The sequence below is a fragment of the Penicillium longicatenatum genome, assembly GCF_028827895.1.
Source record: "Penicillium longicatenatum strain IBT 33135 chromosome Unknown contig_7_segment0_segment0, whole genome shotgun sequence".
In the NCBI taxonomy this organism is placed as follows: Eukaryota; Fungi; Ascomycota; class Eurotiomycetes; order Eurotiales; family Aspergillaceae; genus Penicillium; species Penicillium longicatenatum.
In genome coordinates this window covers 2,940,505-2,963,989 of record NW_026643124.1, presented here as the reverse complement: position 1 = coordinate 2,963,989, position 23,485 = coordinate 2,940,505, and the positions used below count along the sequence as shown (strand labels likewise).

Below are 23,485 nucleotides of genomic sequence, written 5' to 3'. Positions count from 1 at the left end.
TTTGATAACTAAGTTAAGTAGACAACCAACTATAACTAAAACCAGTCTGAAGGCTCTGGAGACAACACGCTCTGATTTAATTCAGTTTTGCATGACGAATCATACATCTGCCTTCCTAGGATCATGGTGCTGAAGCTAAAGCCAAATCAAAGATTTCAAATCCCGATTTCTATATGAATACGCAACGAGAGCTCAAAAGACGAGTTTTTCTCAATCTTGCATACCGAAGTACGTGGACCTTTTCATCACATTGTGAAAGATTATCAGATACTCAGCTCGCTTGGTCATATTTGATGACTTCCTCACTGGCTTGTAGGGCTTGTAGATACAGTTCGAACCTTTTCAATCTCAAATACCTCATGTTCAGACTTCGCCGTCTCGAGCAAACCACTACGAGAGATAGCAATGTTCCTTTTTGTCGAAGTCTTCCAAGCTCTCCTTCCAGACTGAAATATATCGTCAATTTGCTCAAGTGTCAATCTTGAGGTCTCCGGCACAAACAGAAACACCAAAATCAGGACCGCAATCGTAACCCCGAAGTAGAAGTATCCAACATCGGACCCCATATTCCCATACTGGGCATTCAACATATAAGGCGTCCAGAATGTGGCTCCGAAACTGAAGATTTCGTAGAAGAACGTCGTATTGGCTTGCCCGTACGTTCGCATTCGCACACTGTGCATCTCAGCCGAAGCAAGCCATACACTCGGACCGATGAATCCGCCGAAGACGAACGCCCAGATGCAGAGGAAGACAACCACCACGGTCTGCGATATCGGATTATGTTGTCCCAGTGCGGTGCTAATGGCAGATAAAATGAGCATGCAGGCTGCCATCGCTGAATATCCGTAAATCATGGCGAATCGTCGTCCGCCGTAATCTAGCACCAGTGGGCCGATGAAGGCACCGCCGAAAATGCATAATCCAACAATCGCGTTGACAAGATACGGATTTTTGAGTCCAAGGTCACTGAGGAAGAGTGCTGCGAAGGGGCCCACAAATTGGATGCCGGTGATAGCGAGCGCGACAAGGATGAGTGCTGAAACGGCGGTTCGGCGAAGGTTGACGCTAGTATAGATCTCGGTCCAGGATGTACTGGCGTCCAAGGTTCTTTCGAAATCGAGATGTCTCTGCACATCCTCCACTTGGTCTCTGATAGCAGCTGAATCCGCATCCAAGCTCTGGAATTCAGCAAACGATTTCCGCGCTTGCTCATCTTTTCCCTTCAGTAATAACCACCGCGGCGATTCGGGGAATAGCATCACGCCCAGGCCGAGGATAACGCCTAGTGGAATCTGGCAGATAATTGGAGTTTTCCACTGCCAATCATTCTTTGGTGATAAAGTTGCTGATCCTGCACATACACCCGCTGCAGTTACATTCCCCAGCGCAAGTCCAATGTTATAGATACCCATCAGAAGGCCCCGTTTGCTTGCGACAACGCACTCAGAACCGTAAATGATGCTTGATGCCAGGAGCTGACCAATTCCGACTCCATTGATGCATTTACAAACCATATAATTCAGGAAACTCCCTGATGTACCCAGCATCCCGGCTGCACCGACGATACAGAATAGACAGGCGATCTGTATGGTGGCTCGCCGGCCGAAGACTGAGCCGAAGAATCCTGCCAGCGCACACCCGACCGCCATGAATAATATACTTACACTGATAAGGGATTGTTGGAGTGTTGTCAAGACGCATTGTTCGATCATCGCTCCGGTCGGGTCACGAACTTGTTCACAGTGGCCAAATGCTTTTTGAAATGCGGGCATGACTAGGGCGATACCGGCGAAGCCATTGTCGAACTCGGCGATCCATGCAGCGCCCGAGACACATATTGTAAGATAGACCATTTTTGTGGTGATTCTTTGGGTTCCATTTTGGGGAGAATCGGATTGTATGGCCATCGTGGGTTGTAGTCTGGAATTATAGATTTTGAGAATAGAATCTGAACCTCCCGGGTTGAGGAGAGTAGGATATAGGAAAGTACTTCATCTTATCTATATAAAATACTTAGTGAGTTGAGGGCGATGATTCATGGATATCGAAGGTTGGACGGATCTGTGAGGTTGCATCTCTGCATATGTGGTGGAACCAGGACTCACCTATCACTCTCACCCCAAATCATAACAATTCCAGGTTAAACCACGCCCTTGCATCTAATCTGCGAACCATTCCCCACTTAGGTAACTTGCAGTCTCAGGGCATCCTCTTCTCAAATGCATCCCAGGCGAGGTATAAGCCGAAAGTTCAATCCTTGTTCAAGTATTGAGATCGGGCGTTTATACTGCTAGATACATGTCGTTCTTTGGGTAAGAATGCTGATTTGCAGGCCTATCGGATGAAAATGAGGGGGTTTGAACATAGTTTCTCCATTGCTGGGCCTTTGGGTAAGAATTGGCAGAATTCCTGGGTGGATGAGCTTTTGCAGTTTACAGAATCCGGTCCTGATTTGAAAGATATCGTTGAAAATCGGATCAAGATTGGGGTTGCGGCTGGCACCAAGGGCGAAGATACGTTCTGCGCGGACTACGTTTCCTCAGGCAGTGATATTGGCACATTCTCGTTTCTTATTTCCGGGTCATTGTTCGAGGTATCAAGCCGAATCGAACCCCTTCGCAGTAGAATTCATGAAGGTTTTACAGGTGCTCGGCATTGACCGATGGCATCTTAGCCTCGAGTTGACAGCACTCTAGGTCCAGATCAATTCGGTAAGTATATCGCATAGAGGGAATATTTTTGATTTTGCAAACTATGGGATAGAAATCATGACCTGATGTGCAGGATCCAAAGTCCAAACACCCCATCTCTTGGGGGGTGCGAAAAGGAAGAAAACCATCACGTAGGACGTTAGATATTGATGACTGGAACCAAAAGACGGCGCTTGGGGTCATGATTCGGAAAACATCGCGCTGATATGCTGAATGACGATTCGTGTCGAGATCAAAACAGTCTAAAATTCCACGGCTTTGCATATGCTAGAAACCACGGCGATGCAAGCCCTGCCCGCCTTCACACGTTGATTTACTCAACACAAAGCTCAGTGGCAATCCTAGAAACAAAAGAACAAGATGACCAAGCATCTAACTTGTCTGGAAAGCGTTGAAAGCCTTGTAGGTGTACCCAATGAAGGGCAGGCTCATCTCCGCTTCCTGGGAGTCCGGCATGGCACGGGCCTGAGCACGGTGAATGGCGCTGGTGTCCTCCTGTGGAATCTCGTCGATAGGGAAATAAGACACATCAATGTTCGAGCTGAGGCGTGGCTCAAATGGTGCGCGAATATTCCGCAGCTGCTCCCACACCACACCCCGGAAGAAGGGGTGATTCTTGATCTGGGTTGCACCGCCATGTTGACCACCGTCATTGCCAATACGGTGCTCAGGGTCACACAGGAAGCTTCGAATCAACGACTCGGAATCACGCGAGAGAACCAGCTCATCAGGGAAGTAGAGGCATTCACGCCAGTTCACAATCTTACGGTATGTATCCGTGGTGTCTTCAGCACAGAACGGAGGCCAACCCACAAGACATTCAAACATAATAGCACCGACAGACCACCAATCGCACAGGTATGTGTATCCTTGGCCGTTGAAGATCTCGGGGGCAATGTAGTCAGGAGTTCCAACAGTTGAGTATGCCATGGCGCGACGAGACTTTCGCCAGGTGTTGATCTGTCCACGATTGGAGACGGTCAGATTGATGGCATCGTTGAAGTAGCCGGAGTTGCGGTTGCGGTCCTTTGATGTCGAGTTCTTAAGGAGATTCTGGTAGTAAGCGTTGTCGTGGGTCTTTTTGCCTCCAGTCGAGAGACCAAAGTCAGTGAGCTTGACGTGGCCACCACGGTCAAGAAGAATGTTATCGGGTTTGATATCACTGGGAGCGTTTATTAGCATTGTTCAGGTTGAGGGCACGCGGAGTTGATCAAGTAGATGATCGGCGCTGGTTCGCTTACCGGTGAAGGAAGCCAAGCTTGTGGACGGCTTCAATGGCCATCACAACCTCTGCCATGTAGAAGCGAGTAATATCCTCTGAGAAAATCTCGTATTTGATCAACATGGTCATCAGATCACCACCAGGTAAGAATTCCATCAGCAGATATAAGTAAGCCGCATCCTGGAATGAAGCATGCAGCTTCACCAGCCATGGGTTGTCCTTCGAGTCCGCTAGAATATCACGCTCCGCTCGAACGTGCGCAAGCTGGTCCTTCTTGAACATCTCCGTCTTAATTAAAGACTTGAGGGCATAAATCTTGCCGTCGGTCTTGCGCTGCACCAGCTTCACCTCACCGAAAGCACCCTTTCCAATGATCTTGATCGTCTGGAAGTTTTGAGGAGTTTCCTTGGTTCGAAGGAATCGAAGAAAGTCTGACTCTCTCTTCGAAATCACTTCGGCATCCTCGCTCTTCTTCTCGGCAGCAACGTTGGGGTCTCGGAGGGTTTTGTCAAGGTCCACAGATCTACCGAGGAGAACCAATTAGCAACCGGAGTAAACATTAAAGATAAAGACCTATCATCGTCGACGCAGACGTTCTGTACTCACCGCATGTTACGATCCCGAGCACGTTCGATATTCTCGTGGAAGAAGACTGTCACCAATTCCTTCGCAGCTTTACCCCGCTTGTGCACATTCTCGGAGTATCGGTCAGGGAATCGCTGCAACTCCTCATTCTCGGCCGGCGGACGAGGGCTGCGAGGCACGGGAGGAACCAAGTGTGCGGCCTGGGCCTGGCCCTGCGCTGGAGACCCCCCGCGGTACGAGGTCGCTGAGAAGGCGAGTTTGTCCGACCGAAGAAACCCCCACGATTGGCATTGAGATCCTGATTGGAGAATTGTTGGATGAGGCCATTGGTACCGTCATTGGCATAGCCCATGCGGTTCTGGTAGGCGGCCTGCGGTGACTGCAGGTTCTGTTGCTGCGCGTATTGCTGTTGCTGTTGCTGTTGAACATACTGGGCCTGGGCTTGGTTCTGGGGCGGGTAATGGCTGGCCATGAAGTAGCCAGGAGCGTAGGCCGGGTTCGAGGGGTCGACATGGTCCTGGGCCCCCTGAGTCTGATAGATCGGCTGGGGAAAAGCGGACGGGGTGGTGGGATAGGCGCGGCTGTTAGCCGCGTTATAGTTGCGGTCATTGTACCCGTAATTCATGTTGTTGCGGTTGTTGGGGTTGTTATTGGGATCCATCTTGACAGTGGCCCCGACTCCCAGGGAACTTTAGACAAAAAGATGGTGGGGGGAAGAAGGAAAGTGATGGGTAAAGGAGAAGGCGGGGAGAGGTGGAAGGAGCGGTGGCTCTCAGGAGGCAAAGAATAATCCACCCCCGATAATTACTTGAGATTGTTATAGCCTTGCCCCTGGAGTTTCATGACTGGTCACACTACCTATATATGCTTTGCTTGTTACTTTCCCTTGTGAGTATATAACTCAATCTTTTCCTTGAAATACACATGAAAAAAAAAAGACCGAACCATGGTGATCTAGCACCCATTGCTTGGATATTACCAAAGATGGTTTTAGATCCGAGATCAACTATCGTCAGGACCGAACCATTGAGTATAAGGTATCTATGTTGTATTCTACATCACCATATTCCAGGGGGAGGGGTAATTCTCCCCTGATTGATTCAGAGTTATAAGACATTCCAGTCAAATTGTTAACTGGGATATAGCCTTAGTGTAGCAGCCTGTCTCCGCGGAACCCACTTGGGAATCCCTATGGATTTCACAAGTTGACTGTATATGAAGGCCAACACAAGAGATCCTACTATATTGCACTCATCAAATTGACATGAGGATTCAGAATATGACTTATTTCCTTCAATCATAAACAACGAAAGAGATAACTTTATAAAATGTAAAAACTATAAGCGCGCACGTGACGCGGATCAATTCTGGCGCCGGTATTCGGGCAACTTTTTCCAGATTCAGGACGGCAATAGCAACTGCCACTGTTGTTTTCACATCCAAACAATGGCGGAACCGTCTAGTTCAGCAGCACCCACTGGGGCTGCTAAGCCTCAGGCTGCCCCTAAGCCACCTAATCCGGTCTTCAAAATGATGGGTAAAGCTTCCATTGTCACGGGAAATTCAGACATCGGACGAGAGAATACTAACGCCAAATGTGAAATCACCAGGTCTACCGAACATTCGCTTTAAGCTTCCTTCCAGAAACTGGATGATCTTCTTCACTATCACCGGATCTTTTGCTGGTGCTCTGATTTACGACCGTCGAGAGAAGCGCCGCGCGCAGCAAAAATGGTGCGAGCTGGTGGCCCACCTTGCGAAAGAACCACTACCTGTCGAGGAGATGCGCCGCAGGTTGACCGTATATCTCGCCGCACCGCCAGGTGACGGCCTGAAAGTCGCTAGAGATCATTTCAAAGAATACGTGAAGCCCATCCTAACGGCCGCGGCTTTAGACTATACAGTTGTGGAAGGCCGACGGGAAGGCCAGGTGCGCGCCAGCACAGCAGAGAACATCCGAAAGTTGAGGCGCAAGGCCGGCGAGCCCAGCACAGATGCTCACGAGACTGGTGTTGAAGAGGTTGTACTGGCGACGCGAGAATCCATCGGGATTCACGATGAGCCCGGTCCTAAGGGTGACTTGGTTATTGGTCGACACACCTGGAAGGAGTACGTTCGGGGCTTACATGAGGGCTGGTTAGGCCCCATGGATGCTCCAGTCCCTCCCGCTGCAGAAATCCCAGTTCCCGAGGCGTCTGAAGAGCCCATCCAGGAGATTGCGGCTGGAGACGCCCCGGCCGAGACCCCGTCTCAGTCTCCGGTGGAGACCCTCGAAACACTTGAGAAGAAGCTTGAAGATGAGAAGGAGGAGGAAAAGAAAGAAGAAGAAAAGCCATCCAAACCTACCGGACCTAAGCCTGCCTATATCGCAACTGCCGAATACCCCTCTGCTCAACTCGCCCCTGCTATCCCCCAGTCCTTCGACAGCTCCGTCCCCATCGAATTCCCTCATATCCTCGGTTTCCTAAATACCCCCATCCGCATGTACCGCTTCCTCAACCAGCGTCATCTCGCCGAGAACATTGGTCGTGAGGTTGCCGGTCTCGTCCTCGCCAACAGTTCGAGACCCTACCGCGACGAATCCTTCAGCGTGGGCTCCGAGCTTAGCAGTGCCTCCGTCGACTCTATTCCCTCCCCCGATGGCTCTGCTACCGACGCTGCACGCGGTCACGAGCAACAGACTGTTCTGGAGAAGGAAGAGGAGTCCTGGCACAAGTCCGTGCGTAAGCGCGATGATGCAGAGCTGGAGCGCGAGTGGCTGGATGATATCGTCCTGGATCCTCGCATTTCGTCGCGCATGAACCTTGCGCTCCTTTCTCCTGAGGATGAGGCTCGCTCTCAGCGTATTGCTGAGCACCAGGAATACATCCTTGGTGAAGAGCGTCCGCTGCCCATCCCCTTCTGGAAGAGCATGTGGATTAAGTACGGATACGGTGAGGATGAGGAGACCATCCGCCGCAAACCAATCATTGGCAACTACGATGATGAGTTTGGTGCGTAATCAATGCATTATATTCAGTTTCCAAAGGGCTCCTTGGGGCCCATGTGTTATAATAGAAAGGTGGTGTTTCGTGTTTCATCTCCTCAACATGAAGGATGTCATGTTTTCTCAGTCTAAATGTCTGCATATCCACTCTCCTCGGCTTGTACATTAAGGCGCCTTTCAAAATGTTCTGTCTTTTTTTCTTGGGATGTACATGGCAAAGTATGCAATAGATCATTTAAAGATTTCCATCTACCAAAATTGTACATCGGTTGCGAACATTCAAAGACTGTTGTCCCAGTCCTCGCATAACACATTACTCTACAAAATGTGGTGAGTTGATCGAAAATTTTTGAATATTTGATTTCATTTTGTTTTTTTCCTCCTTGAAACGGTGATTGATATCATATGTATAGCGATCATATCTCCCTTCCTGGCTTCGTGGAATTTAATTTAGCTCCACTGGTGAGAAATAATTCTAGTTCAGCTGGAAAACAGAAGACTCGGGCCACTTCTGCTTCGCCTTCTCCGCATAGGCGGCCTTATCGCCGCCCCACTTGGTCAAAAGATCGAGAGCTGGAACAGCTTCATCGATGGTGATATCAGAAGAGTCAAGGGTAGCTAACAGATCCTGCTCACACTGGGCCTTCGAAGCCGCATTCAAGAAGATACGGCCAGAGAGAGCGGCCTGGACATGTGTGGCACTGCCCTTGTTGGCAGAAAGGAAAGACTCGTTGAACTCCTCAAGCTTCTGGGACTTGGGGAGCAGCTTCTCGAATTCGGCTTCGACAACCTCGGCAACCTTAGGATCAAGAGGCTCAGCAGGCTTGTCGAGTGCCTTGCGGAATTGCAAGAGCTGCAAGTGGAGAGTGGGGTTGGAGGGGTCGATGGCGTGGGCAGCTGAGAGACACTTCACGGCGAGGATGTGCTTGTCTATGGAGCCTTGTGTTAGCAAAAACCTTATACAAAAATATCGATTAAACTTACTTCGGCGGAAGTAAACCTCAAAACCGAGGGTCTGGGAGTCAATGTTTTGAGAGCTCAAGGCGAGAAGGGGTGTCAAGAACTTCATGGCCTCGTTGAGAGGATCCTTGGTTTGCACCAGAGTGTTGCCGAATGGATCAGGGTCCTCCTTCTTCACCTCTCCGTCAATGCTCTTGGCATTGGCCGCGGCAGCCTTTCTTGCCTCGCGCTTATCGGCCTCGATCTTCTCCAGGCGTTGTTGCTCCTTCTTGGCCTTCTTGAGGGCCTTCTTCTTCTCCTCGTCAGTCAATCCATCAGCGCCATTGACAACAGTGGGCATCGGTCCGTGGGCGAGTTCAGGCTGGTCGTGGAGAAGAATGTATGCCTTGATGGCGGAAGTAGCCATCCGTGTGTAGAAGGGGTGCTCGCGCAGACGATCCTCCCAGTGCACCATGTCGACATAGGCACGGATCATACCCTTTCGCAGAGAGAAGCTGTGGAAGTCGAACTGATCCTCCTGCCAGGTATCAAAGATATTGTACACGGCGTGGAGGCGCTTGAGTGCCAAGGCCAGCTTCTTCTGTCGCAGGTACGCCTCACCATCCTCAGTGAGATACCACAGGCACTGCATCTCGTGGAGGTCACCCATGGCGCCACCAACAGTCTCGTTGCGGGTGAACTTGCTCATGTTGTCCAAAGCCTTCTCGTTCTCGTTGTTGCGGAGCCGATATTTGGCAGCCTTGGTGTTGATGTGGCGGTCCTTCTCATCCAGAAGACGAGCCTTCTCCATCTCCTGTGCTGCCTTGACCGGGTTACCATAGTGCTTCCAGATCCGCGCCTTGGTCATCTGGTATTCCACCGCCTTCGGTGATAGCTCGATGGCCTTGTCGACATTCTCCATGGCCTTGGACATGTTGCGGCTGAGGTGGTAGTTGTAATGTTGGGCCAAGAAGTAGTAAGACGATTCCAGGAATTCTTTCTCCTTGGTATCATCGGAACCATTCGCTTGTGCCGAGCTGCTGGAGACATAGCCCTCCACCAGTTCCTGTACTACGTCACGCTTGGCCGCGTTGGTGTATAGGGATTTGATGTTGGCGAAAAGAGATGGAACGCCCTTCTTCAGCATCCGCTGGAGATAAACATCCGCGGCTTGCTTAAAGTCCTCCCCTTCTAGGATATCGAGGGGAATGCGGCGAGCCGCATCACCACGCGGGTTTTTCTCCACCCATTCGTCGTACAAAGCCTTCAATGCCTTGTGGTCGCTTTCCGCAATACCCTTTGCCTGAATCAAGCCATTATAATAGATCGAGTTCTCGGGGTTCCGCTCCAAAAGCGCAGTGTATGCCTCCTCGGCCTCAGCCTTGCGGTCAGGTCCAAGTCGCAGCAGATAGTCGGCCTTCATCTCCATGACCGCAAGAACATCTGTACACCGGTATCCAACTTTCTCAAGATGCTCGAGAGCTCTTTCAAGGTTGCCTGTCTCAGCGATAATGGTGTTCTTGTACAGGATTGCCTCTGAGTTCTCCATATCCGAAACGGGTGGGGTGCCCTTCAATGTGTCCTCGTATGTGGTAAGCACTTTCTCGGCCTCTTCCAAATCTCCAGACAAGTGGTGAGCAATTGCTAGTGCTGTCCAGTTCTGTCGCACGCCAGGGCGCGCTTGCAGCATCGCTGTACGAGTCTGGATATATCCCTGGAAATCACGCATCTGCATCTGAAGCAGGGCCAGATCCCGTTGGATGGGAGCCGACTCTGGTTCAAGTCTCAGGGCAAAGCGGTATGCCTTAATCGCCTCCTCGTAGTTCTTTTCCTGTCGGTATAGCAGGCCGTAAACGTGCCAGGTAATGTGCGACTTCATGTCATTGCGCAGGGCCTCCTTGGCCAGCGTAAAGGCCTCCTCTGACTGCCCCATGTTGCTCATAATCAGAGCCTTCATCGCCTGTGTATCTCCATGTTTGGGGTTCTTGCGGAGAACTTGGTCTGCCGTTTTGATGCCTGTCTCGGTGAAAATGCTATCAGCTGAGCTCCGGCCATTGAGGAGGGGAAAGAGGGCAGACCTTTCTTGTATTGCTTCAGCTCAAAGTTGCGAACCACTTGACGAAACAAGGACTGGTCCTTGGGGTTCAATGGTTGCGGCATGGTGGGCGATGGCTGGGGGGGGGGGATTGCCTTGTGCGTGAGAGGAATCAAAGTGTGCGGGGAGCGACTTCTCCGAGTCCGAACTTGGCAGAATGACTGCCCCGATAAGATGCGGTAGGACAAGCCTGAGCACCCCAAGGACACTCTAAATTGGTCAACATGAGGAATAGGTTTTAAATGGTAAAACATTACTTGCATGTGGCCTTTTTTTTTTTTTTTTTTTTTTTTTTTTTGAGCTATTTAATTATGATCAAAGATATTACTCGAGATTGTTCATGCCCACATGGTCATATTCGTCAGACCATACGCCTATATGCAGTATAATGTACAAGGATGGCAAAGTTGTATGGACAAAGTTCAGAACCAGCCCATGCAGCTATGCGTTATGACCAGTTCTCATCGCTGGTGCTTGTGTCGCCAGCTATTGAGAGCATCTTCCCATGACGAGCTAGCGCCACATCTTTCTGACACCAGCCCCCAGGTTCGCGCTCGTATGATTTCCTCCACCGTGCGCTGGTTCCGAACCAAATTAGCCAGCGACTCAGTTCGAGGCTCTTTGGGGAAGAAGCGACCCGAATATGGGTCTAGTCGTTCATCGACGACTCGCTCTCGGTCTCGGGCGGACTCGGTTTCTCGAAGAATCAAGTCCGGATCTTCAGGATCGGGACTGGTAGCTACCCCAGCGCAATAATTCAACACGTCAGAGCGGGTTTGCCATGAGGAGAATAGCACGTTCTCCTTGAAGCCCTGGCAAGCTTCGGGGTGGATGACTTTCTGGCCTCTGGAATCGGTTTGTCGCACGGCGGTAGATGATGGGTCGAACCCTTCTCGAGCGGGCGTAATCAAGGCATTTAGATTCTGTGTAATTGAATCGTCGATTGTCGAGCGGGATAGGCGAAGAAAATCTGGTAAGATGCGATATAAAGGTCAGTGGAGGCAAATCCATGAGCTGCGGGCGCAAGCTTCTACACACCTCGAAGAAGCTTTTCATTGAAACAGAATTGAGGCGTCAGTGCCGGAGTCTCCGAAATCGAGGTTCCTGACATATTGTTGCGAACAGCGTCCTCGGGCTGTCCGTTCGTCTTGCTAGCCCAGAACCACTCCAGCTTGGCTTAGGTGGAGACGAAGAAGAGTGGAGCAAATGATCGAAAAGTATAAGCCAAAGGCGTCCAGTAATGATGTCGGGAATAAAGTAGATATTGTACCAGATATCCAGCAGTATCTTGTACAGCTCAGGCCGGTTAGTACTTGAAGGTAGTTGACGTAATTTCGTAGCTGGAAGAATGATTCAGTGGTATGCTCTCTCAATCGGGAATGGTCCCGTCTACTTTCAATTCTAGTCAGGTGATCCCGCGTTTCGTGTAAAGGCAAGACGCGTTAGAATATTCCCTGCCTTGAGCCTCATACATTATACCTGAAAATCAAGTTTTGTTGTATAATTTTCTCTCAAAAATGCCCGAACACGCTGAAGTGGCGCGCATAGTGCATTTTATTCGCAAACACCTGGTCGGAAAGACCCTCTCCAAGGTTCAAGCCCAACATGATGATATCGTGTACGGCAAGGTGGGCACTAGCGCCGAGGAATTTCAGAAGTCGATACAAGGCAAGAAGATAGTGGGTGCTGGGCAACAAGGAAAATACTTCTGGATCACGATGTCATCGCCTCCACATCCAGTGATGCATTTTGGCATGTCAGGATGGCTGAAGATCAAGGATGCCGATACCTATTACTATCGCTCCGACAAACCAGCAGACAAGGAATGGCCCCCAAAGTATACGAAATTCTTGTTGGAGACCAGCGATGAGCCTAAAACTGAGGCCGCATTTGTGGACGCTCGCAGGCTGAGTCGGATTCGTCTGGTCGATTGTCCCGCTGACGAGATTCGCCAACATACGCCTCTGAAGGAGAATGGACCAGATCCAGTGGCAGATAAAGATATTGTCAATGAGTCTTGGCTGATGGAGAAGCTAAGGAAGAAGCGGATGCCAATCAAGGCTCTGCTGCTAGACCAAGCTAATCTCAGCGGAATTGGAAATTGGATGGCGTAAGCTCTGCCCGTTGTTTCTCTCAAGCTTCAAAAACCGATGCTAATTGGGTTTCCAGTGATGAGATTCTGTACCACGCCAAGATTCATCCTGAACAAATAAGCAACACGTTATCCGATGGTCAGATCAAAGAGCTTCATACAGCTATGTATTATGTCTTCACAACCGCCCTTGATGTTCTAGCAGACTCTGAAAAATTCCCTGAGCATTGGCTCTTTAAACATCGATGGGGTAAAGGGAAGAAAAACCAACCCTCTGCTCTTCCAAACGGCGATAAGATCATCTTTGTAACCGTTGGGGGCAGGACGAGTGCCGTCGTTCCCGCTGTGCAGAAGAAGAGTGGCACAGTGGGTAAAGATGAGGATACGAGCGACACCCCCAAACGAAAGCGTGTCAAGCATGAGAGCGACTCGGAGGCTGAGCCGAAACCTGTCAAAAGCCGGCCAATGACCAGCAAATCAAAGGTGAAGGAAGAACCTGAGGAGAAAGCAGATGCCGGTATTAGAAGACGCTCTACCCGGGCACACAAGAAATAAGATGCAGATACAATTCCAAGCGTATCAATGAATGGTATTCCTCTCTTTCTTGGCTAATTACGCTAGCTCGGTTGGTGGGTTCAGATTCAAATTGGCAAGATGTGTATGGGGATAGTACAGTATATGATTTTTGCCCTTTGAACCCCAGCGGGTTTCTATATAATGAAAGTGGGATGATCTTGATGCTAGAACTGATATCTCAGGCGCATGAGAGTCTTTAATACGAGAGTGCCCACTGCCAGGTACGCCATGTAACTTTGAAGAAATGAATTTAAGTGATTATCTAAACAAAAGGTCGAGCACACCTTCCAAGCCTAAAAGAAACCTTTGGAACAGACATATCCGTATGTTAAGAGATTAGTTCATCACAGCCAATCAGCGGGGCAATCATTCGGCGGTGAGTCCTTATCTAAGGCCGATATCGCCACCGATTACAAAGCCCGTAACACTCGTTGGCTCTCTTCATATCTCTTAATTCTGCAACGATTTTTAAATTCCTTTGGTCTACGACTTGATCTACTATTCGTTTTTTCTGGGGGACAAAGACATACCAAGGAAGCAGGCTTTCTGTGTGAGTGAAGTTTTCGCCATTGCCAAAGCGGTACCCCGCCACCATGAGCGCGATCCTGTCGGCCGACGATCTGAATGATTTCATTTCGCCGGGAGTTGCATGTATCAAGCCTGTTGAATCACTTCCAAAAGGTTCCAAGGAGGCTCAGGTATGTATCATTCTCAGCCTTTGTAATTTAGTTGCTTACTGACCTTCTTCAGAATCCATACGAAGTGACAACCGAAGACAAAGTCGAACCAGAAAACCTTCCGCCGGCGCAAATCTCTTTGACAGACTGTCTGGCTTGCTCTGGCTGCGTGACCTCGGCAGAGGCCGTTTTGATCTCGCTACAATCTCATACCGAAGTTCTCAATACCCTCGACGCCTACCCAGAAATTCCATTAATCCAATCACATGGAACAACAGTTGGCCCTGCGGGACCGGGAAATGGAAAGATATTTGTTGCCAGTGTGAGCCCGCAGGTTAGGGCGAGCTTGGCTGCAACATATGGCATCTCGGAAAAGGAAGCGGGATACATGATTGACCAGTTTCTGCGTGGCCCGCAGGGATTGCGAAGTGGCGGGAAGCAAGGCAGTGCTTTTACTTGGGTTGTGGACACAAATACTATGCGGGAAGCAGTATTGGTTCTCACGGCTGATGAAGTGTCCGAGTCTCTCGTGGGCGCTTCAAGTGAGGGTCAAGAAGCCCCTCCCAAGCGACCGATTCTGTCGTCGGCGTGCCCTGGCTGGATTTGCTATGCTGAAAAGACACATCCTTTCGTTCTTCCGCATTTGTCCCGACTCAAATCTCCCCAGGCAATGTCGGGAACTTTCCTCAAAACGGTTTTGAGCAAATCACTTGGAGTGCCACCCTCTCAAATCTGGCATCTGGCGGTCATGCCTTGTTTCGACAAAAAGCTGGAGGCCAGTCGCGAGGAACTTACAGATGTTTCGTGGCGAGAAGGCCTTGAGCAAAATATCACTGAACCATATGAACCTGTTCGTGATGTGGATTGTGTTATCACTTCTCGTGAACTTCTCTCCTTGGCTTCGTCCCGGGGGCTTTCGCTTCCAAAATTGCCTCTCCAGCCGCTTTCTTCGTCTTATTCTCCTCCATTCCCAGAGCAGACCCTGGGCTCATTTATCTCGTTTCAAGACTCCACCGTGGAACAATCTCTTGCGACAGGCACCTCCGGAGGCTATTTGCACCACGTTCTTAACACCTTCCAAGCACGGAATCCAGGTTCTAATCTTGTCACGAATCGTGGACGTAATTCAGATGTTGTCGAGTACGTTCTCATGTCCGAAGAAGGACAACCCATTATGAAAGCGGCCCGATACTATGGCTTCCGCAATATCCAGAACCTTGTTCGAAAATTAAAGCCGGCACGAGCGTCCCGAATGCCCGGGGCCAAGCCTGTGGCTAAGCCCATGGTCAGTCGGCGCCAGCCTATGTCTCGCAACGCAGCATCAGGAGCCAGTTCAGGATCTGACTATGCTTATGTGGAGGTTATGGCTTGCCCTGGTGGCTGCACCAATGGTGGTGGGCAAATTCGGGTAGAAGATGCCCGGGAAGTGACCGGCTCTCCTCAGCCAGCTGAGGCAGTTGCGTCTGAAACATTAAAGCCAACCCCCCATGAACAGCGAGCCTGGCTTGCTCGTGTGGACGAGGCTTACTTCTCCATGGAATCAGACTCGGAGACTGAATTAGATGATAAACCTCAGCCTCTCTCCATTGTGGACAAAGAGGCGCAGGTTCACGAGAGCTTGCAGCGCTGGTCCCAGTTCATGGGCATTCCACTTACTAAACTTGTTTATACCACTTACCGTAAGGTGGAAAGTGATGTTGGCAAAGAACAGGCGCCTGCAGATGAGACCACGCGGGTAGTTGAACTTGCTGGAAAGATCGGTGGTGGATGGTAGTCGCGATCCTTTTCACGTTTTGTATCATTGGTCTCTTGCATGGCGTTGGGAACTTTTTTTGCATTTTAATGGGGCATATACCAGATACGTGCATATATAAATTTATTGTCAATCAAGAGGCATTGAAAGCCTTCGCACTTTTATGCAAGTTCTCTGGACAATGGTACACTTCTTGTGGGCGGAAGTGAAACTTAGATAAACACATACACGCTTTAAGTGGTTCGTAAACTTGGAAGCTAATCATGGCTCATTACTACCATTACATATGGCAAATCTTTTGAATAAGTATATTAATTAACATAGGCTTTGCATAGCGATGATAACACCAATCAAAACTGTTGTGTGGACTATGCATGCACGGGTATGATGCACCGTTTAATGCGGTTGCTGTGCCAACGCCTACCTAAGTGGAGGTTGTCAACAATTCACAATTGTTGAAACCCCCATCGCAATCATTCAAAAAGCAACATTGTTCACTGGCAAGTGATGCGACAAGCAGGGCCCTCTCTGTGTCATTTTCGACCGAGCAAGCTTCTTTCTTAGCCGACTGACCCAACCGATATAAACACCAAGTGAATTCTCCTAATATATACGACTCAAGCAAAGATGGCACGACTCAACATAGGCAGATCACAGACCCTCAACGGCTCTCCACGGAAAGCATGCTTGACTGCACAAGCTTCCCAATCACCTGCAAGTCCCATTGCTCATGATATAGGCTTTGGCACTCGCTCCTCCAAAGGCTCAACACAAAAGCAGAAAAAGGATTCAGGCGCCTTCTTCGACATCTTTTCAGATGAAGACCTGTCAATTGAGAGTACTGGAACGCAGGGGGATCAAAGCTCGCCATCCACCTCCCCTGGGAAACAAAAGAAAACACGAACCCTTAAACTCGCCAGAACCAACTCGCTCCTCCTTCCTTTACAACAGAGACCACGCCAAAGACCCATTGTCAAATTGGAAACAGACGACTATGAGAAGGAGAATGATCTCACGGAATATGGCACGGACACAAATGCACCAACAATGAGCCCTGCTCCACCACGATCGCCGGTCAGACGAAACGTAGCCCGAACCCCAGCACGAACCCCCAAAATTAGCACAACCACTAGGCCTTTCAGCCATCTGAGTCCTGAAGCTGCAGATGAAGACCTTGGCGACAATAGCTTTGCCTCCTTAGATGACTTTATTGTCAGTGACAATGAGGAGCTAAGCTATCATGAGACATCCGACTCTGAGACAGAGGTGCAAAAGAATCTAACACCATCACCACCTCCCAAATCCACTCGAAAGAGACTCATGAGGGGACGACGACCTGCCTTCAACCTGAATCAGAATGTGGATAGAAATGCTTCCCCTTCTGATTCATTCCGTCTAGAGGTTAAGCTGCCTGATTCAGTGAAGCTTCCTTCAAGCCCTCCGATGAACCCCAAACACGCGATTCAAGATAGTCTTGATCTTTCCAAACAAATGGAAGATCTGGAACTCAACGGCGACAATGAGCCAACTTCCCAGGTGGAACCAGATGCTACGCCGTATGTGTAACATCGTGCATAGTATGGCAAATAGTGAGTTTGCTAATGTATATATCACAGGTCTATCATCGAGCTAGGCTCTTCTCCACCTTCATTGAAACCAACAAGCAGAGGTCCTCAGACACCACCATCTAGTCCATCACGGAAGCGTCTCCTAGGATCTCCAACAAAATCCCGTATCCCTCCAACACCTCATCGTGAAAGCACGGATGCTTTTTGGAGTCAGGAGTTAACCAACGACTGGGTGGACCAACATTCACCGCGCAAAGGCCAAACTCCTGGTCGCTCTGTATTCGAGTTGTTGCAGGACTTCGACGATTCAGAGCACGAAGGCAGCAGCCAAGACACCACAAGCACGGAGTCTGACTCAATGACCAGAGTCACCGCGAAGGAAGCAAAGACACCCAGCAAAACCGCACTCAAAAAGGCCGAGACGGAAGCCCGTAAAGCTGCCAAGGCCCGTCGACTTTCCTTCGACAACAAGAAAGCAGAATTCGCTAAAACCTTCCTCCATGTATTAGACCAAGCCGTGGCGGGAGGTAAGGTCACCCAGCTGGCTGAAAAGACCGGTGGTGTGGAAATTGTCTGGTCCAAAACCCTTCAGAAAACCGCTGGTCGAGCTCAGTGGCGTGGAATTAATACCAGGGATTCAAATGGTCGCCAGATCCCAGGCTCAGTGGTCCATCATGCCAAGATCGAGCTCGCTGAGCGGATCATCGACGATGAGTACCGGCTGCTTAATACCCTTGCCCATGAATACTGTCATTTGGCAAACTACATGGTGTCCAATTGTCATGACAACCCGCATGGTGCTAGCTTCAAGCAATGGGGAAAGAAATGTGCTGAGGCGCTGAAGGATCACCCCATCTACGGCGGTCAGATCAACGTTACAACGAAGCATTCCTATCAGATTGATTATAAGTATGTGTGGTCGTGCGTGAGCTGTGGTCAAACCTACGGTCGTCACTCGAAGAGTATTGACCCAACTCGCGTTCGCTGCGGTGCTTGTAAGAACAAGATTGAGCAGATTAAGCCTAAGCCGCGGAATTCGTCACCGAGGAAGAACACCGCTACACCAGCTTTCCAGAAGAAAATTGTGGATGATGTGACACGAGATTTTGGAAGATTTGTCTTATAATTTCGCATATGCTTTTGTATTTACCATCATAGCGTGGAGTCTGAATTTTCTACTGTATATTGTTGATATCAAAACATCTTTTGCCTTCAAGTTTTGTATATTTTGATCTAAAATCAGACTGAAACACGCTTTAGCTTCAAGGAAGCGTGTAGAATCTTGTTGTAATCATTCATTTTATTGTCTATCTAAAGGTTCTTAGCACTACTTGTTCTTCAAACTGCTCGCCAGGGCTCAATCCAATCCCAAGGTCCCAATCCATATACCAGAAACACCCGAATAATGACCACCGATCCACATTTAAACATTTTCCCCGTCCCCATGTTATTGCACGCGGATTCAAACAAAAAGTCCCCAATCCACAATTTCAAGTCTCTCCTCCACAGACTTCATAATACCCTCCGCAGCAGTCTCCTCCTTCGATAAGCCCCGCACATCTCCCTCTTTGTCGAATTCCTCATGAGGCACGTTGAAGAAAGTCAACAAATCCGTCTCCTGCGCCTCAAGCCGCACAAGAAGGAAATGGCAAGTCAAAGTCTTGGAAGGCGGCGCACTAGAAGAGCCACCATTCATAGCCACACCCGCAACAGCTGAGCCGGCTTCCGCAGCGGGCAACCGCTGGTCCCGGCGACGAGGAGTCGTCTTGAACTCGACAATACCCTTGTACGCACTGACTGATGATCCAGATGGCGCATTTGAAGGCAACCGGCCCAGGGTTACGGGCCGTGGCGGTGCGACCACTTGCATGGCATCATCATCTTCACACAGGTCATGAAGATGGTACAGGGCGGCTGCTTGGTTGACAGTTTCGGGTGTGGCGCTAGCGACGCTGCCGCCGCCACTTGCTAGTGAAGGTTGCTGCTGGATGAGAGTGGCAAAGGTGCTCAGAGCATCTTCTTTAGAGACACGCTGGTTGATCTCAATGATCATGTTGGATAGCGTGTCGGGTGAGAGGAATAGTTCCTGGTGATCTGGGATTTCGCGGAGGTTGCTAGAGAAGTGTTAGCCATGGGTTTATCTTGTGTGGTTTCGTTGTCTCTCTTGACTGAGATCACATTCGCCTTTGACACTGGCCCTAGGTAGAACTGGAACTATGTTCCGGGGAGTATGGAATGGAGATATACTGACCTGGCATCAATCCATTTCTGTGGCACCACGCCCCGAATTGCCCCGCCAAAGAAGTCTTGCTCGGTGACTTGCCACATGGTTGCAAAAGATCGTTGATGGTCGACTTGAAAATTTTATTTTTGGACTTTCTGCACTTTGCCTGGCAGAGATAAAAATTGAGGAACTTGACTGCGATATAGAATTTTGATGCCAAGACCCCGCTTTGCGATGATCTTTCTTCTTCTCTTCGTTTCGTGTTCTCGTCTGCAATTCCCAAGATTTATTTGAGAATGTGGCACTGAAAAGACACACTCAAGATTCTTATGGATTGATTATCTGTTTTGAAGGCTTTCGGTGTCGTTTTATGCTTCTAGGTAGGCTAGGCACACAGGAGGCAGCAGTTGCGGGAGGCAGTCTTCCGCCCAATGACGTTTGCCGAATGACACAATCGTCTACTCCACCTCTCGTAATATGAGCGATTGCGATTACTGTAAGTATTTTGTCAAATATTTCATCGAAAATTCGCGTTCCTTTCACAATATCCACAAAGGACTGCTAATTCAGTCATTTGCAGGCCATTTCCACATGTAAGCAATTGATGCCACGTGATATGTTTATGGCCTCAGGCACCAGTAGTACTGTAGGATGCATGAGTTAAAAGGAATGACTCGATAGAACCGGAGTCCCGGGTTTACAGTACAGCGAGCTAGAAAAATGAATATATTCTATCGCATATATCGATGCAAGATATTGATCATATGCAAGGTGTTCTTAATTGGATCTGGTGCTATACAGATTGCATACACGGAGTACATTATGCTTTAATAAATTAAACATGCATGGTTTCACACATTCGATTGTCGGAGTAACCTTGATAGTCCCACCTGCATATATATTGGATATTTATATCCTGAATTGCTGTTTGTTGCCTATCTTTTATGCGTGATAATGTGCATTTTCAACTTGATTCGTCAAATGACCACAGACGCGCATTTTCGGCTGCAGCCAATAACTTCAGACAATATGATTGGTCCATTTGCACAATGACTCCGCCAGATTCTCCTGAGGAACCCATGATTACCCTGCACTTGGCGCCCAGAAGGGGATCTCGCTCGTCAAGGAAATAAACTCCACCATGCGGATACCTCCGGTTTTCGGCCCACTCTGAATCATCTTTTGATCAGATAATCTCTGATCCTCGGATCTTCATTCACAATCGACCCAATACCCCCTTGCTAACTCGGGTCTTGCTCTTATCTTCCCTTGCTGTCGTTCGTTTATCGGCCGGAGCGCAACACTTCGCGGGCGGGGTTGTACATAAACACCAAGAACGTGATCACCGCTAGGGCGAGCCGGCATCATGAGTCGGCCCAACAGCGCTATTGCGAAGGATCCCGATGCCCAGGATCCAGAGACTCAGCATCTTCTAGGGGGTAACGCGAAATTTCGAAGCCTGGGATGGAAGCGTCTTACCATCATTGCGATCGTTGAGGCGATCGCATTAGGCAGTCTCGGGTTACCGTCTGCTTTTGCGGCGCTGGGTATGGTCACGGGTGTCATTTTGACCGTGGGTATTGGCTTGCTTGCGATGTACGCAGGCTACATTATCGGCCAGGTTAAGCTTATGTTCCCCGAGGTCGCGCACTATGCAGATGTCGGTCAGCTTATTATGGGCCGGTGGGGATCAAGGATCTTTATTGGCGCCTTCGTTGCTCTGCTTGTGTTCGTGATTGGATCGCATGCTTTGACTGGTGCGATCGCGTTCAAGACGATTGCACAGAGCGATTCATGCTCGGTCATCTTTAGCATTGTTTCTGCGGTCATCTTGATGCTACTTGCTGTTCCGCCCTCTTTTGCGGAGATTGCCATTTTGGGATACATTGATTTCGCTTCGATTGTTTTGGCTATTGGTGTCACTATGATTGCTACTGGGATTCAGAGCGATGGCTCTTCGGATTGGTCTGCGTGGCCGAAGGCGGATATCTCTTTCACTTCGGCTATTGTGGCTACGAACAATATCGTGTTCGCATATTCCTTTGCTGGCTGCTTGCCTTCTTTCATGGATGATATGCACACCCCCGAAGACTACACCAAAGCTATGTGGTGGCTGGGTGGAGTTCAGATTGTGATTTACACTCTCACAGGATCGATTATATATGCCTTTGTAGGACAGAGTGTGCAATCGCCAGCACTACTATCAGCAGGACCTCTCCTTTCACGGATTGTTTTTGGTCTGGCCCTTCCGGTCATCTTCATTTCAGGATCTATCAACCTCACCGTGGTTTCCCGATACATCCACGGAAAGATGTATCTGAAGTCCATTAACCGCTTCATCAATACCCCGGAGGGCTGGGTCTCATGGCTTGGCCTCGTTTTTATTATAACAGTGATAGCATGGATGATTGCTGAGGCTATCCCTATATTCTCATCTTTGTTATCTATCATGTCATCTTTGTTTGTTTCTGGTCTAGCCTTCTATTTCCCACCGGTGATGTGGTACAAGCTCCTGAGGGAAGGCGCATGGTATGAAAAACATAACCTGAAGGCTGCGATCTGCAATGGCGTGGTGTTTGTGGTTGGCATGATCGTCTTTATTTGCGGTACATACGCAAGTATCGCTGATTTGGTGAGCTTATATTCTCTCCCCCTGATGATACCTTACTTACTTTAATCCCAAAGGTTCACATATTCCAATCAGGCTCGGTTGGCAAGCCTTTCACCTGCTCGGCCTAGATATATAGAATACTTTCGGCATTTTCACAACGATAGATCACCAAATGATATAGAATAGATGCGATGATTCAACAATTCTGCAATATAGATATGATTCATCTTCCTTAGGGAATTCTCTGTCTCTTACGATCTTCTTTTTTGGATCATTTTCATGGATTATTGTTATGACAAACTGATATTCTCGCCCTTTCCCCTCCACGTCAACCCTATAGTGACAATATGACGCCTTTACTCCATCGGGTATTGATGCTTTCAGAGGTCCAGCATGGAAAATTTATTCTAATGCCTTCTCAAGATCTGCGGCCCACAAGGAAGCACCAACAGTGTTGGTGAATGAAAATATGATGGAAGCAAAGGGTATCATCTCCAGAGCAAAAGCAGCAATGCCAAGTCTGTACATTGGTCAGCATTGGAAGATGGATATCGAAAGGCTCACTTACCCAGTATATGCCGCCCGATTCTTGGCTACCCATTCATCTCGTTGCACCGAGTTCCATCCTTTAAGCTGGAAATACCGTGCATGTAGTCCCGGGCCAACCTTCTTACCCTGAACAGCTATGTAGAGCACGGTTCCGACAACAGGAATCATATTCAGGGGTAAGTAGAGCAAAGAGCGTAACAGGACCTGTGGCTTGAACTTCGCAAAAGGTCTCGAGAAAAGCTTCCCCAACCTTGCAACGGCATCTCTTCCTGCAGATTGAGGTTTGACTTGACGTCCCTGTGCAACAAGAGACTCCTGCTGACGGGCAACAAGGGTGCCATCAAACGTATCAATCAGGGCATCCTCACACAGGAAAGCTCGCGAAAAAAGATTGGTTAGAGTCGCGCTCTCACTAAGAACGAGTACTGCTGCGGATATAGCAGCTATTGGACCACTAGTAAAAGCCATAATGGCCATTTGGGGTACGTAGGTGAAAAAGAACATGAACGATGTTATACCCAAGCCCAGGCCGATGGTTCGCCCAGCTCGTGCGGTAAATGGGCCCCAGAGATCTTTGTGAGTTGCAAAGAAGATTATACCCTGGCATATTGAGTTAGTGATTCCTCAACAGCCTTTTATCATTAACTTGTGGCTTGCCTTGAACGGATACAGATATGCGCCGGATTTGAGGACACCTTCGGAGGCTGCCTGGATACTTTTGGCCTCGGCCATTGCGGCATCTTTGATGTGGTTGGGCATTGCGAGATGAACGAGCCTACAGCTTACACCTGCAAGAGTTTGGGTAGAGAGGTTGATGTCAGAGAATGGGTTCTGGGAGTTCCCGCGTTTTTCTCCAAACGGAAATAATGATGTCATCGGACTTTGGTCACGATG

The 23,485-nt window shown here is 49.1% G+C and overlaps 11 protein-coding genes across 11 annotated transcripts; 5 read left to right on the top strand and 6 right to left on the bottom strand.

The window, feature by feature from the left end:
• Positions 1 to 302: 302 nt before the first annotated feature.
• On the bottom strand, positions 303 to 1,856 carry N7484_011362 (mfs monosaccharide transporter protein; the record flags this gene model as incomplete). The annotated part of the gene is made up of 1 exon (XM_057121749.1): positions 303 to 1,856. One exon carries the CDS (start codon positions 1,854 to 1,856, stop codon positions 303 to 305), a length of 1,554 nt encoding a protein of 517 aa, XP_056967503.1.
• Positions 1,857 to 3,086: 1,230 nt separating this feature from the next.
• N7484_011361 (serine/threonine protein kinase CBK1) lies at positions 3,087 to 5,182 on the bottom strand (the record flags this gene model as incomplete). The annotated part of the gene is made up of 4 exons (XM_057121748.1): positions 3,087 to 3,876; positions 3,956 to 4,459; positions 4,543 to 4,738; positions 4,804 to 5,182. 4 exons carry the CDS (start codon positions 5,180 to 5,182, stop codon positions 3,087 to 3,089), a joined length of 1,869 nt encoding a protein of 622 aa, XP_056967502.1.
• A 785-nt stretch (positions 5,183 to 5,967) lies between these two features.
• Positions 5,968 to 7,522, top strand: N7484_011360 (Tim22-complex subunit TIM54; the record flags this gene model as incomplete). Its single annotated transcript, XM_057121747.1, has 2 exons — positions 5,968 to 6,058; positions 6,132 to 7,522. The coding sequence occupies 2 exons, from the start codon at positions 5,968 to 5,970 to the stop codon at positions 7,520 to 7,522; spliced, it is 1,482 nt and encodes a 493-aa protein (XP_056967501.1).
• A 460-nt stretch (positions 7,523 to 7,982) lies between these two features.
• On the bottom strand, positions 7,983 to 10,643 carry N7484_011359 (peptide alpha-N-acetyltransferase complex A subunit NAT1; the record flags this gene model as incomplete). Its single annotated transcript, XM_057121746.1, has 3 exons — positions 10,525 to 10,643; positions 8,492 to 10,462; positions 7,983 to 8,437 (listed from the first exon to the last, which is right to left on the bottom strand). The coding sequence occupies exons 1-3, from the start codon at positions 10,604 to 10,606 to the stop codon at positions 7,983 to 7,985; spliced, it is 2,508 nt and encodes an 835-aa protein (XP_056967500.1). The 5' UTR covers positions 10,607 to 10,643.
• A 359-nt stretch (positions 10,644 to 11,002) lies between these two features.
• N7484_011358 (MIX23 family protein) lies at positions 11,003 to 11,652 on the bottom strand (the record flags this gene model as incomplete). Its single annotated transcript, XM_057121745.1, has 2 exons — positions 11,003 to 11,511; positions 11,580 to 11,652. The coding sequence occupies 2 exons, from the start codon at positions 11,650 to 11,652 to the stop codon at positions 11,003 to 11,005; spliced, it is 582 nt and encodes a 193-aa protein (XP_056967499.1).
• Positions 11,653 to 12,058: 406 nt separating this feature from the next.
• Positions 12,059 to 13,188, top strand: N7484_011357 (putative formamidopyrimidine-DNA glycosylase; the record flags this gene model as incomplete). Its single annotated transcript, XM_057121744.1, has 2 exons — positions 12,059 to 12,651; positions 12,711 to 13,188. 2 exons carry the CDS (start codon positions 12,059 to 12,061, stop codon positions 13,186 to 13,188), a joined length of 1,071 nt encoding a protein of 356 aa, XP_056967498.1.
• Positions 13,189 to 13,802: 614 nt separating this feature from the next.
• Positions 13,803 to 15,660, top strand: nar1 (iron-sulfur cluster assembly protein NAR1; the record flags this gene model as incomplete). The annotated part of the gene is made up of 2 exons (XM_057121743.1): positions 13,803 to 13,907; positions 13,960 to 15,660. 2 exons carry the CDS (start codon positions 13,803 to 13,805, stop codon positions 15,658 to 15,660), a joined length of 1,806 nt encoding a protein of 601 aa, XP_056967497.1.
• A 606-nt stretch (positions 15,661 to 16,266) lies between these two features.
• Positions 16,267 to 18,333, top strand: N7484_011355 (SprT family zinc-dependent metalloprotease; the record flags this gene model as incomplete). Its single annotated transcript, XM_057121742.1, has 2 exons — positions 16,267 to 17,195; positions 17,256 to 18,333. 2 exons carry the CDS (start codon positions 16,267 to 16,269, stop codon positions 18,331 to 18,333), a joined length of 2,007 nt encoding a protein of 668 aa, XP_056967496.1.
• Positions 18,334 to 18,669: 336 nt separating this feature from the next.
• On the bottom strand, positions 18,670 to 19,535 carry mog1 (Ran GTPase-binding protein MOG1; the record flags this gene model as incomplete). The annotated part of the gene is made up of 2 exons (XM_057121741.1): positions 18,670 to 19,321; positions 19,459 to 19,535. The coding sequence occupies 2 exons, from the start codon at positions 19,533 to 19,535 to the stop codon at positions 18,670 to 18,672; spliced, it is 729 nt and encodes a 242-aa protein (XP_056967495.1).
• A 1,262-nt stretch (positions 19,536 to 20,797) lies between these two features.
• Positions 20,798 to 22,170, top strand: N7484_011353 (uncharacterized protein; the record flags this gene model as incomplete). Its single annotated transcript, XM_057121740.1, has 2 exons — positions 20,798 to 22,063; positions 22,117 to 22,170. The coding sequence occupies 2 exons, from the start codon at positions 20,798 to 20,800 to the stop codon at positions 22,168 to 22,170; spliced, it is 1,320 nt and encodes a 439-aa protein (XP_056967494.1).
• A 274-nt stretch (positions 22,171 to 22,444) lies between these two features.
• Positions 22,445 to 23,350, bottom strand: N7484_011352 (uncharacterized protein; the record flags this gene model as incomplete). The annotated part of the gene is made up of 3 exons (XM_057121739.1): positions 22,445 to 22,562; positions 22,611 to 23,191; positions 23,249 to 23,350. 3 exons carry the CDS (start codon positions 23,348 to 23,350, stop codon positions 22,445 to 22,447), a joined length of 801 nt encoding a protein of 266 aa, XP_056967493.1.
• Positions 23,351 to 23,485: the final 135 nt, after the last annotated feature.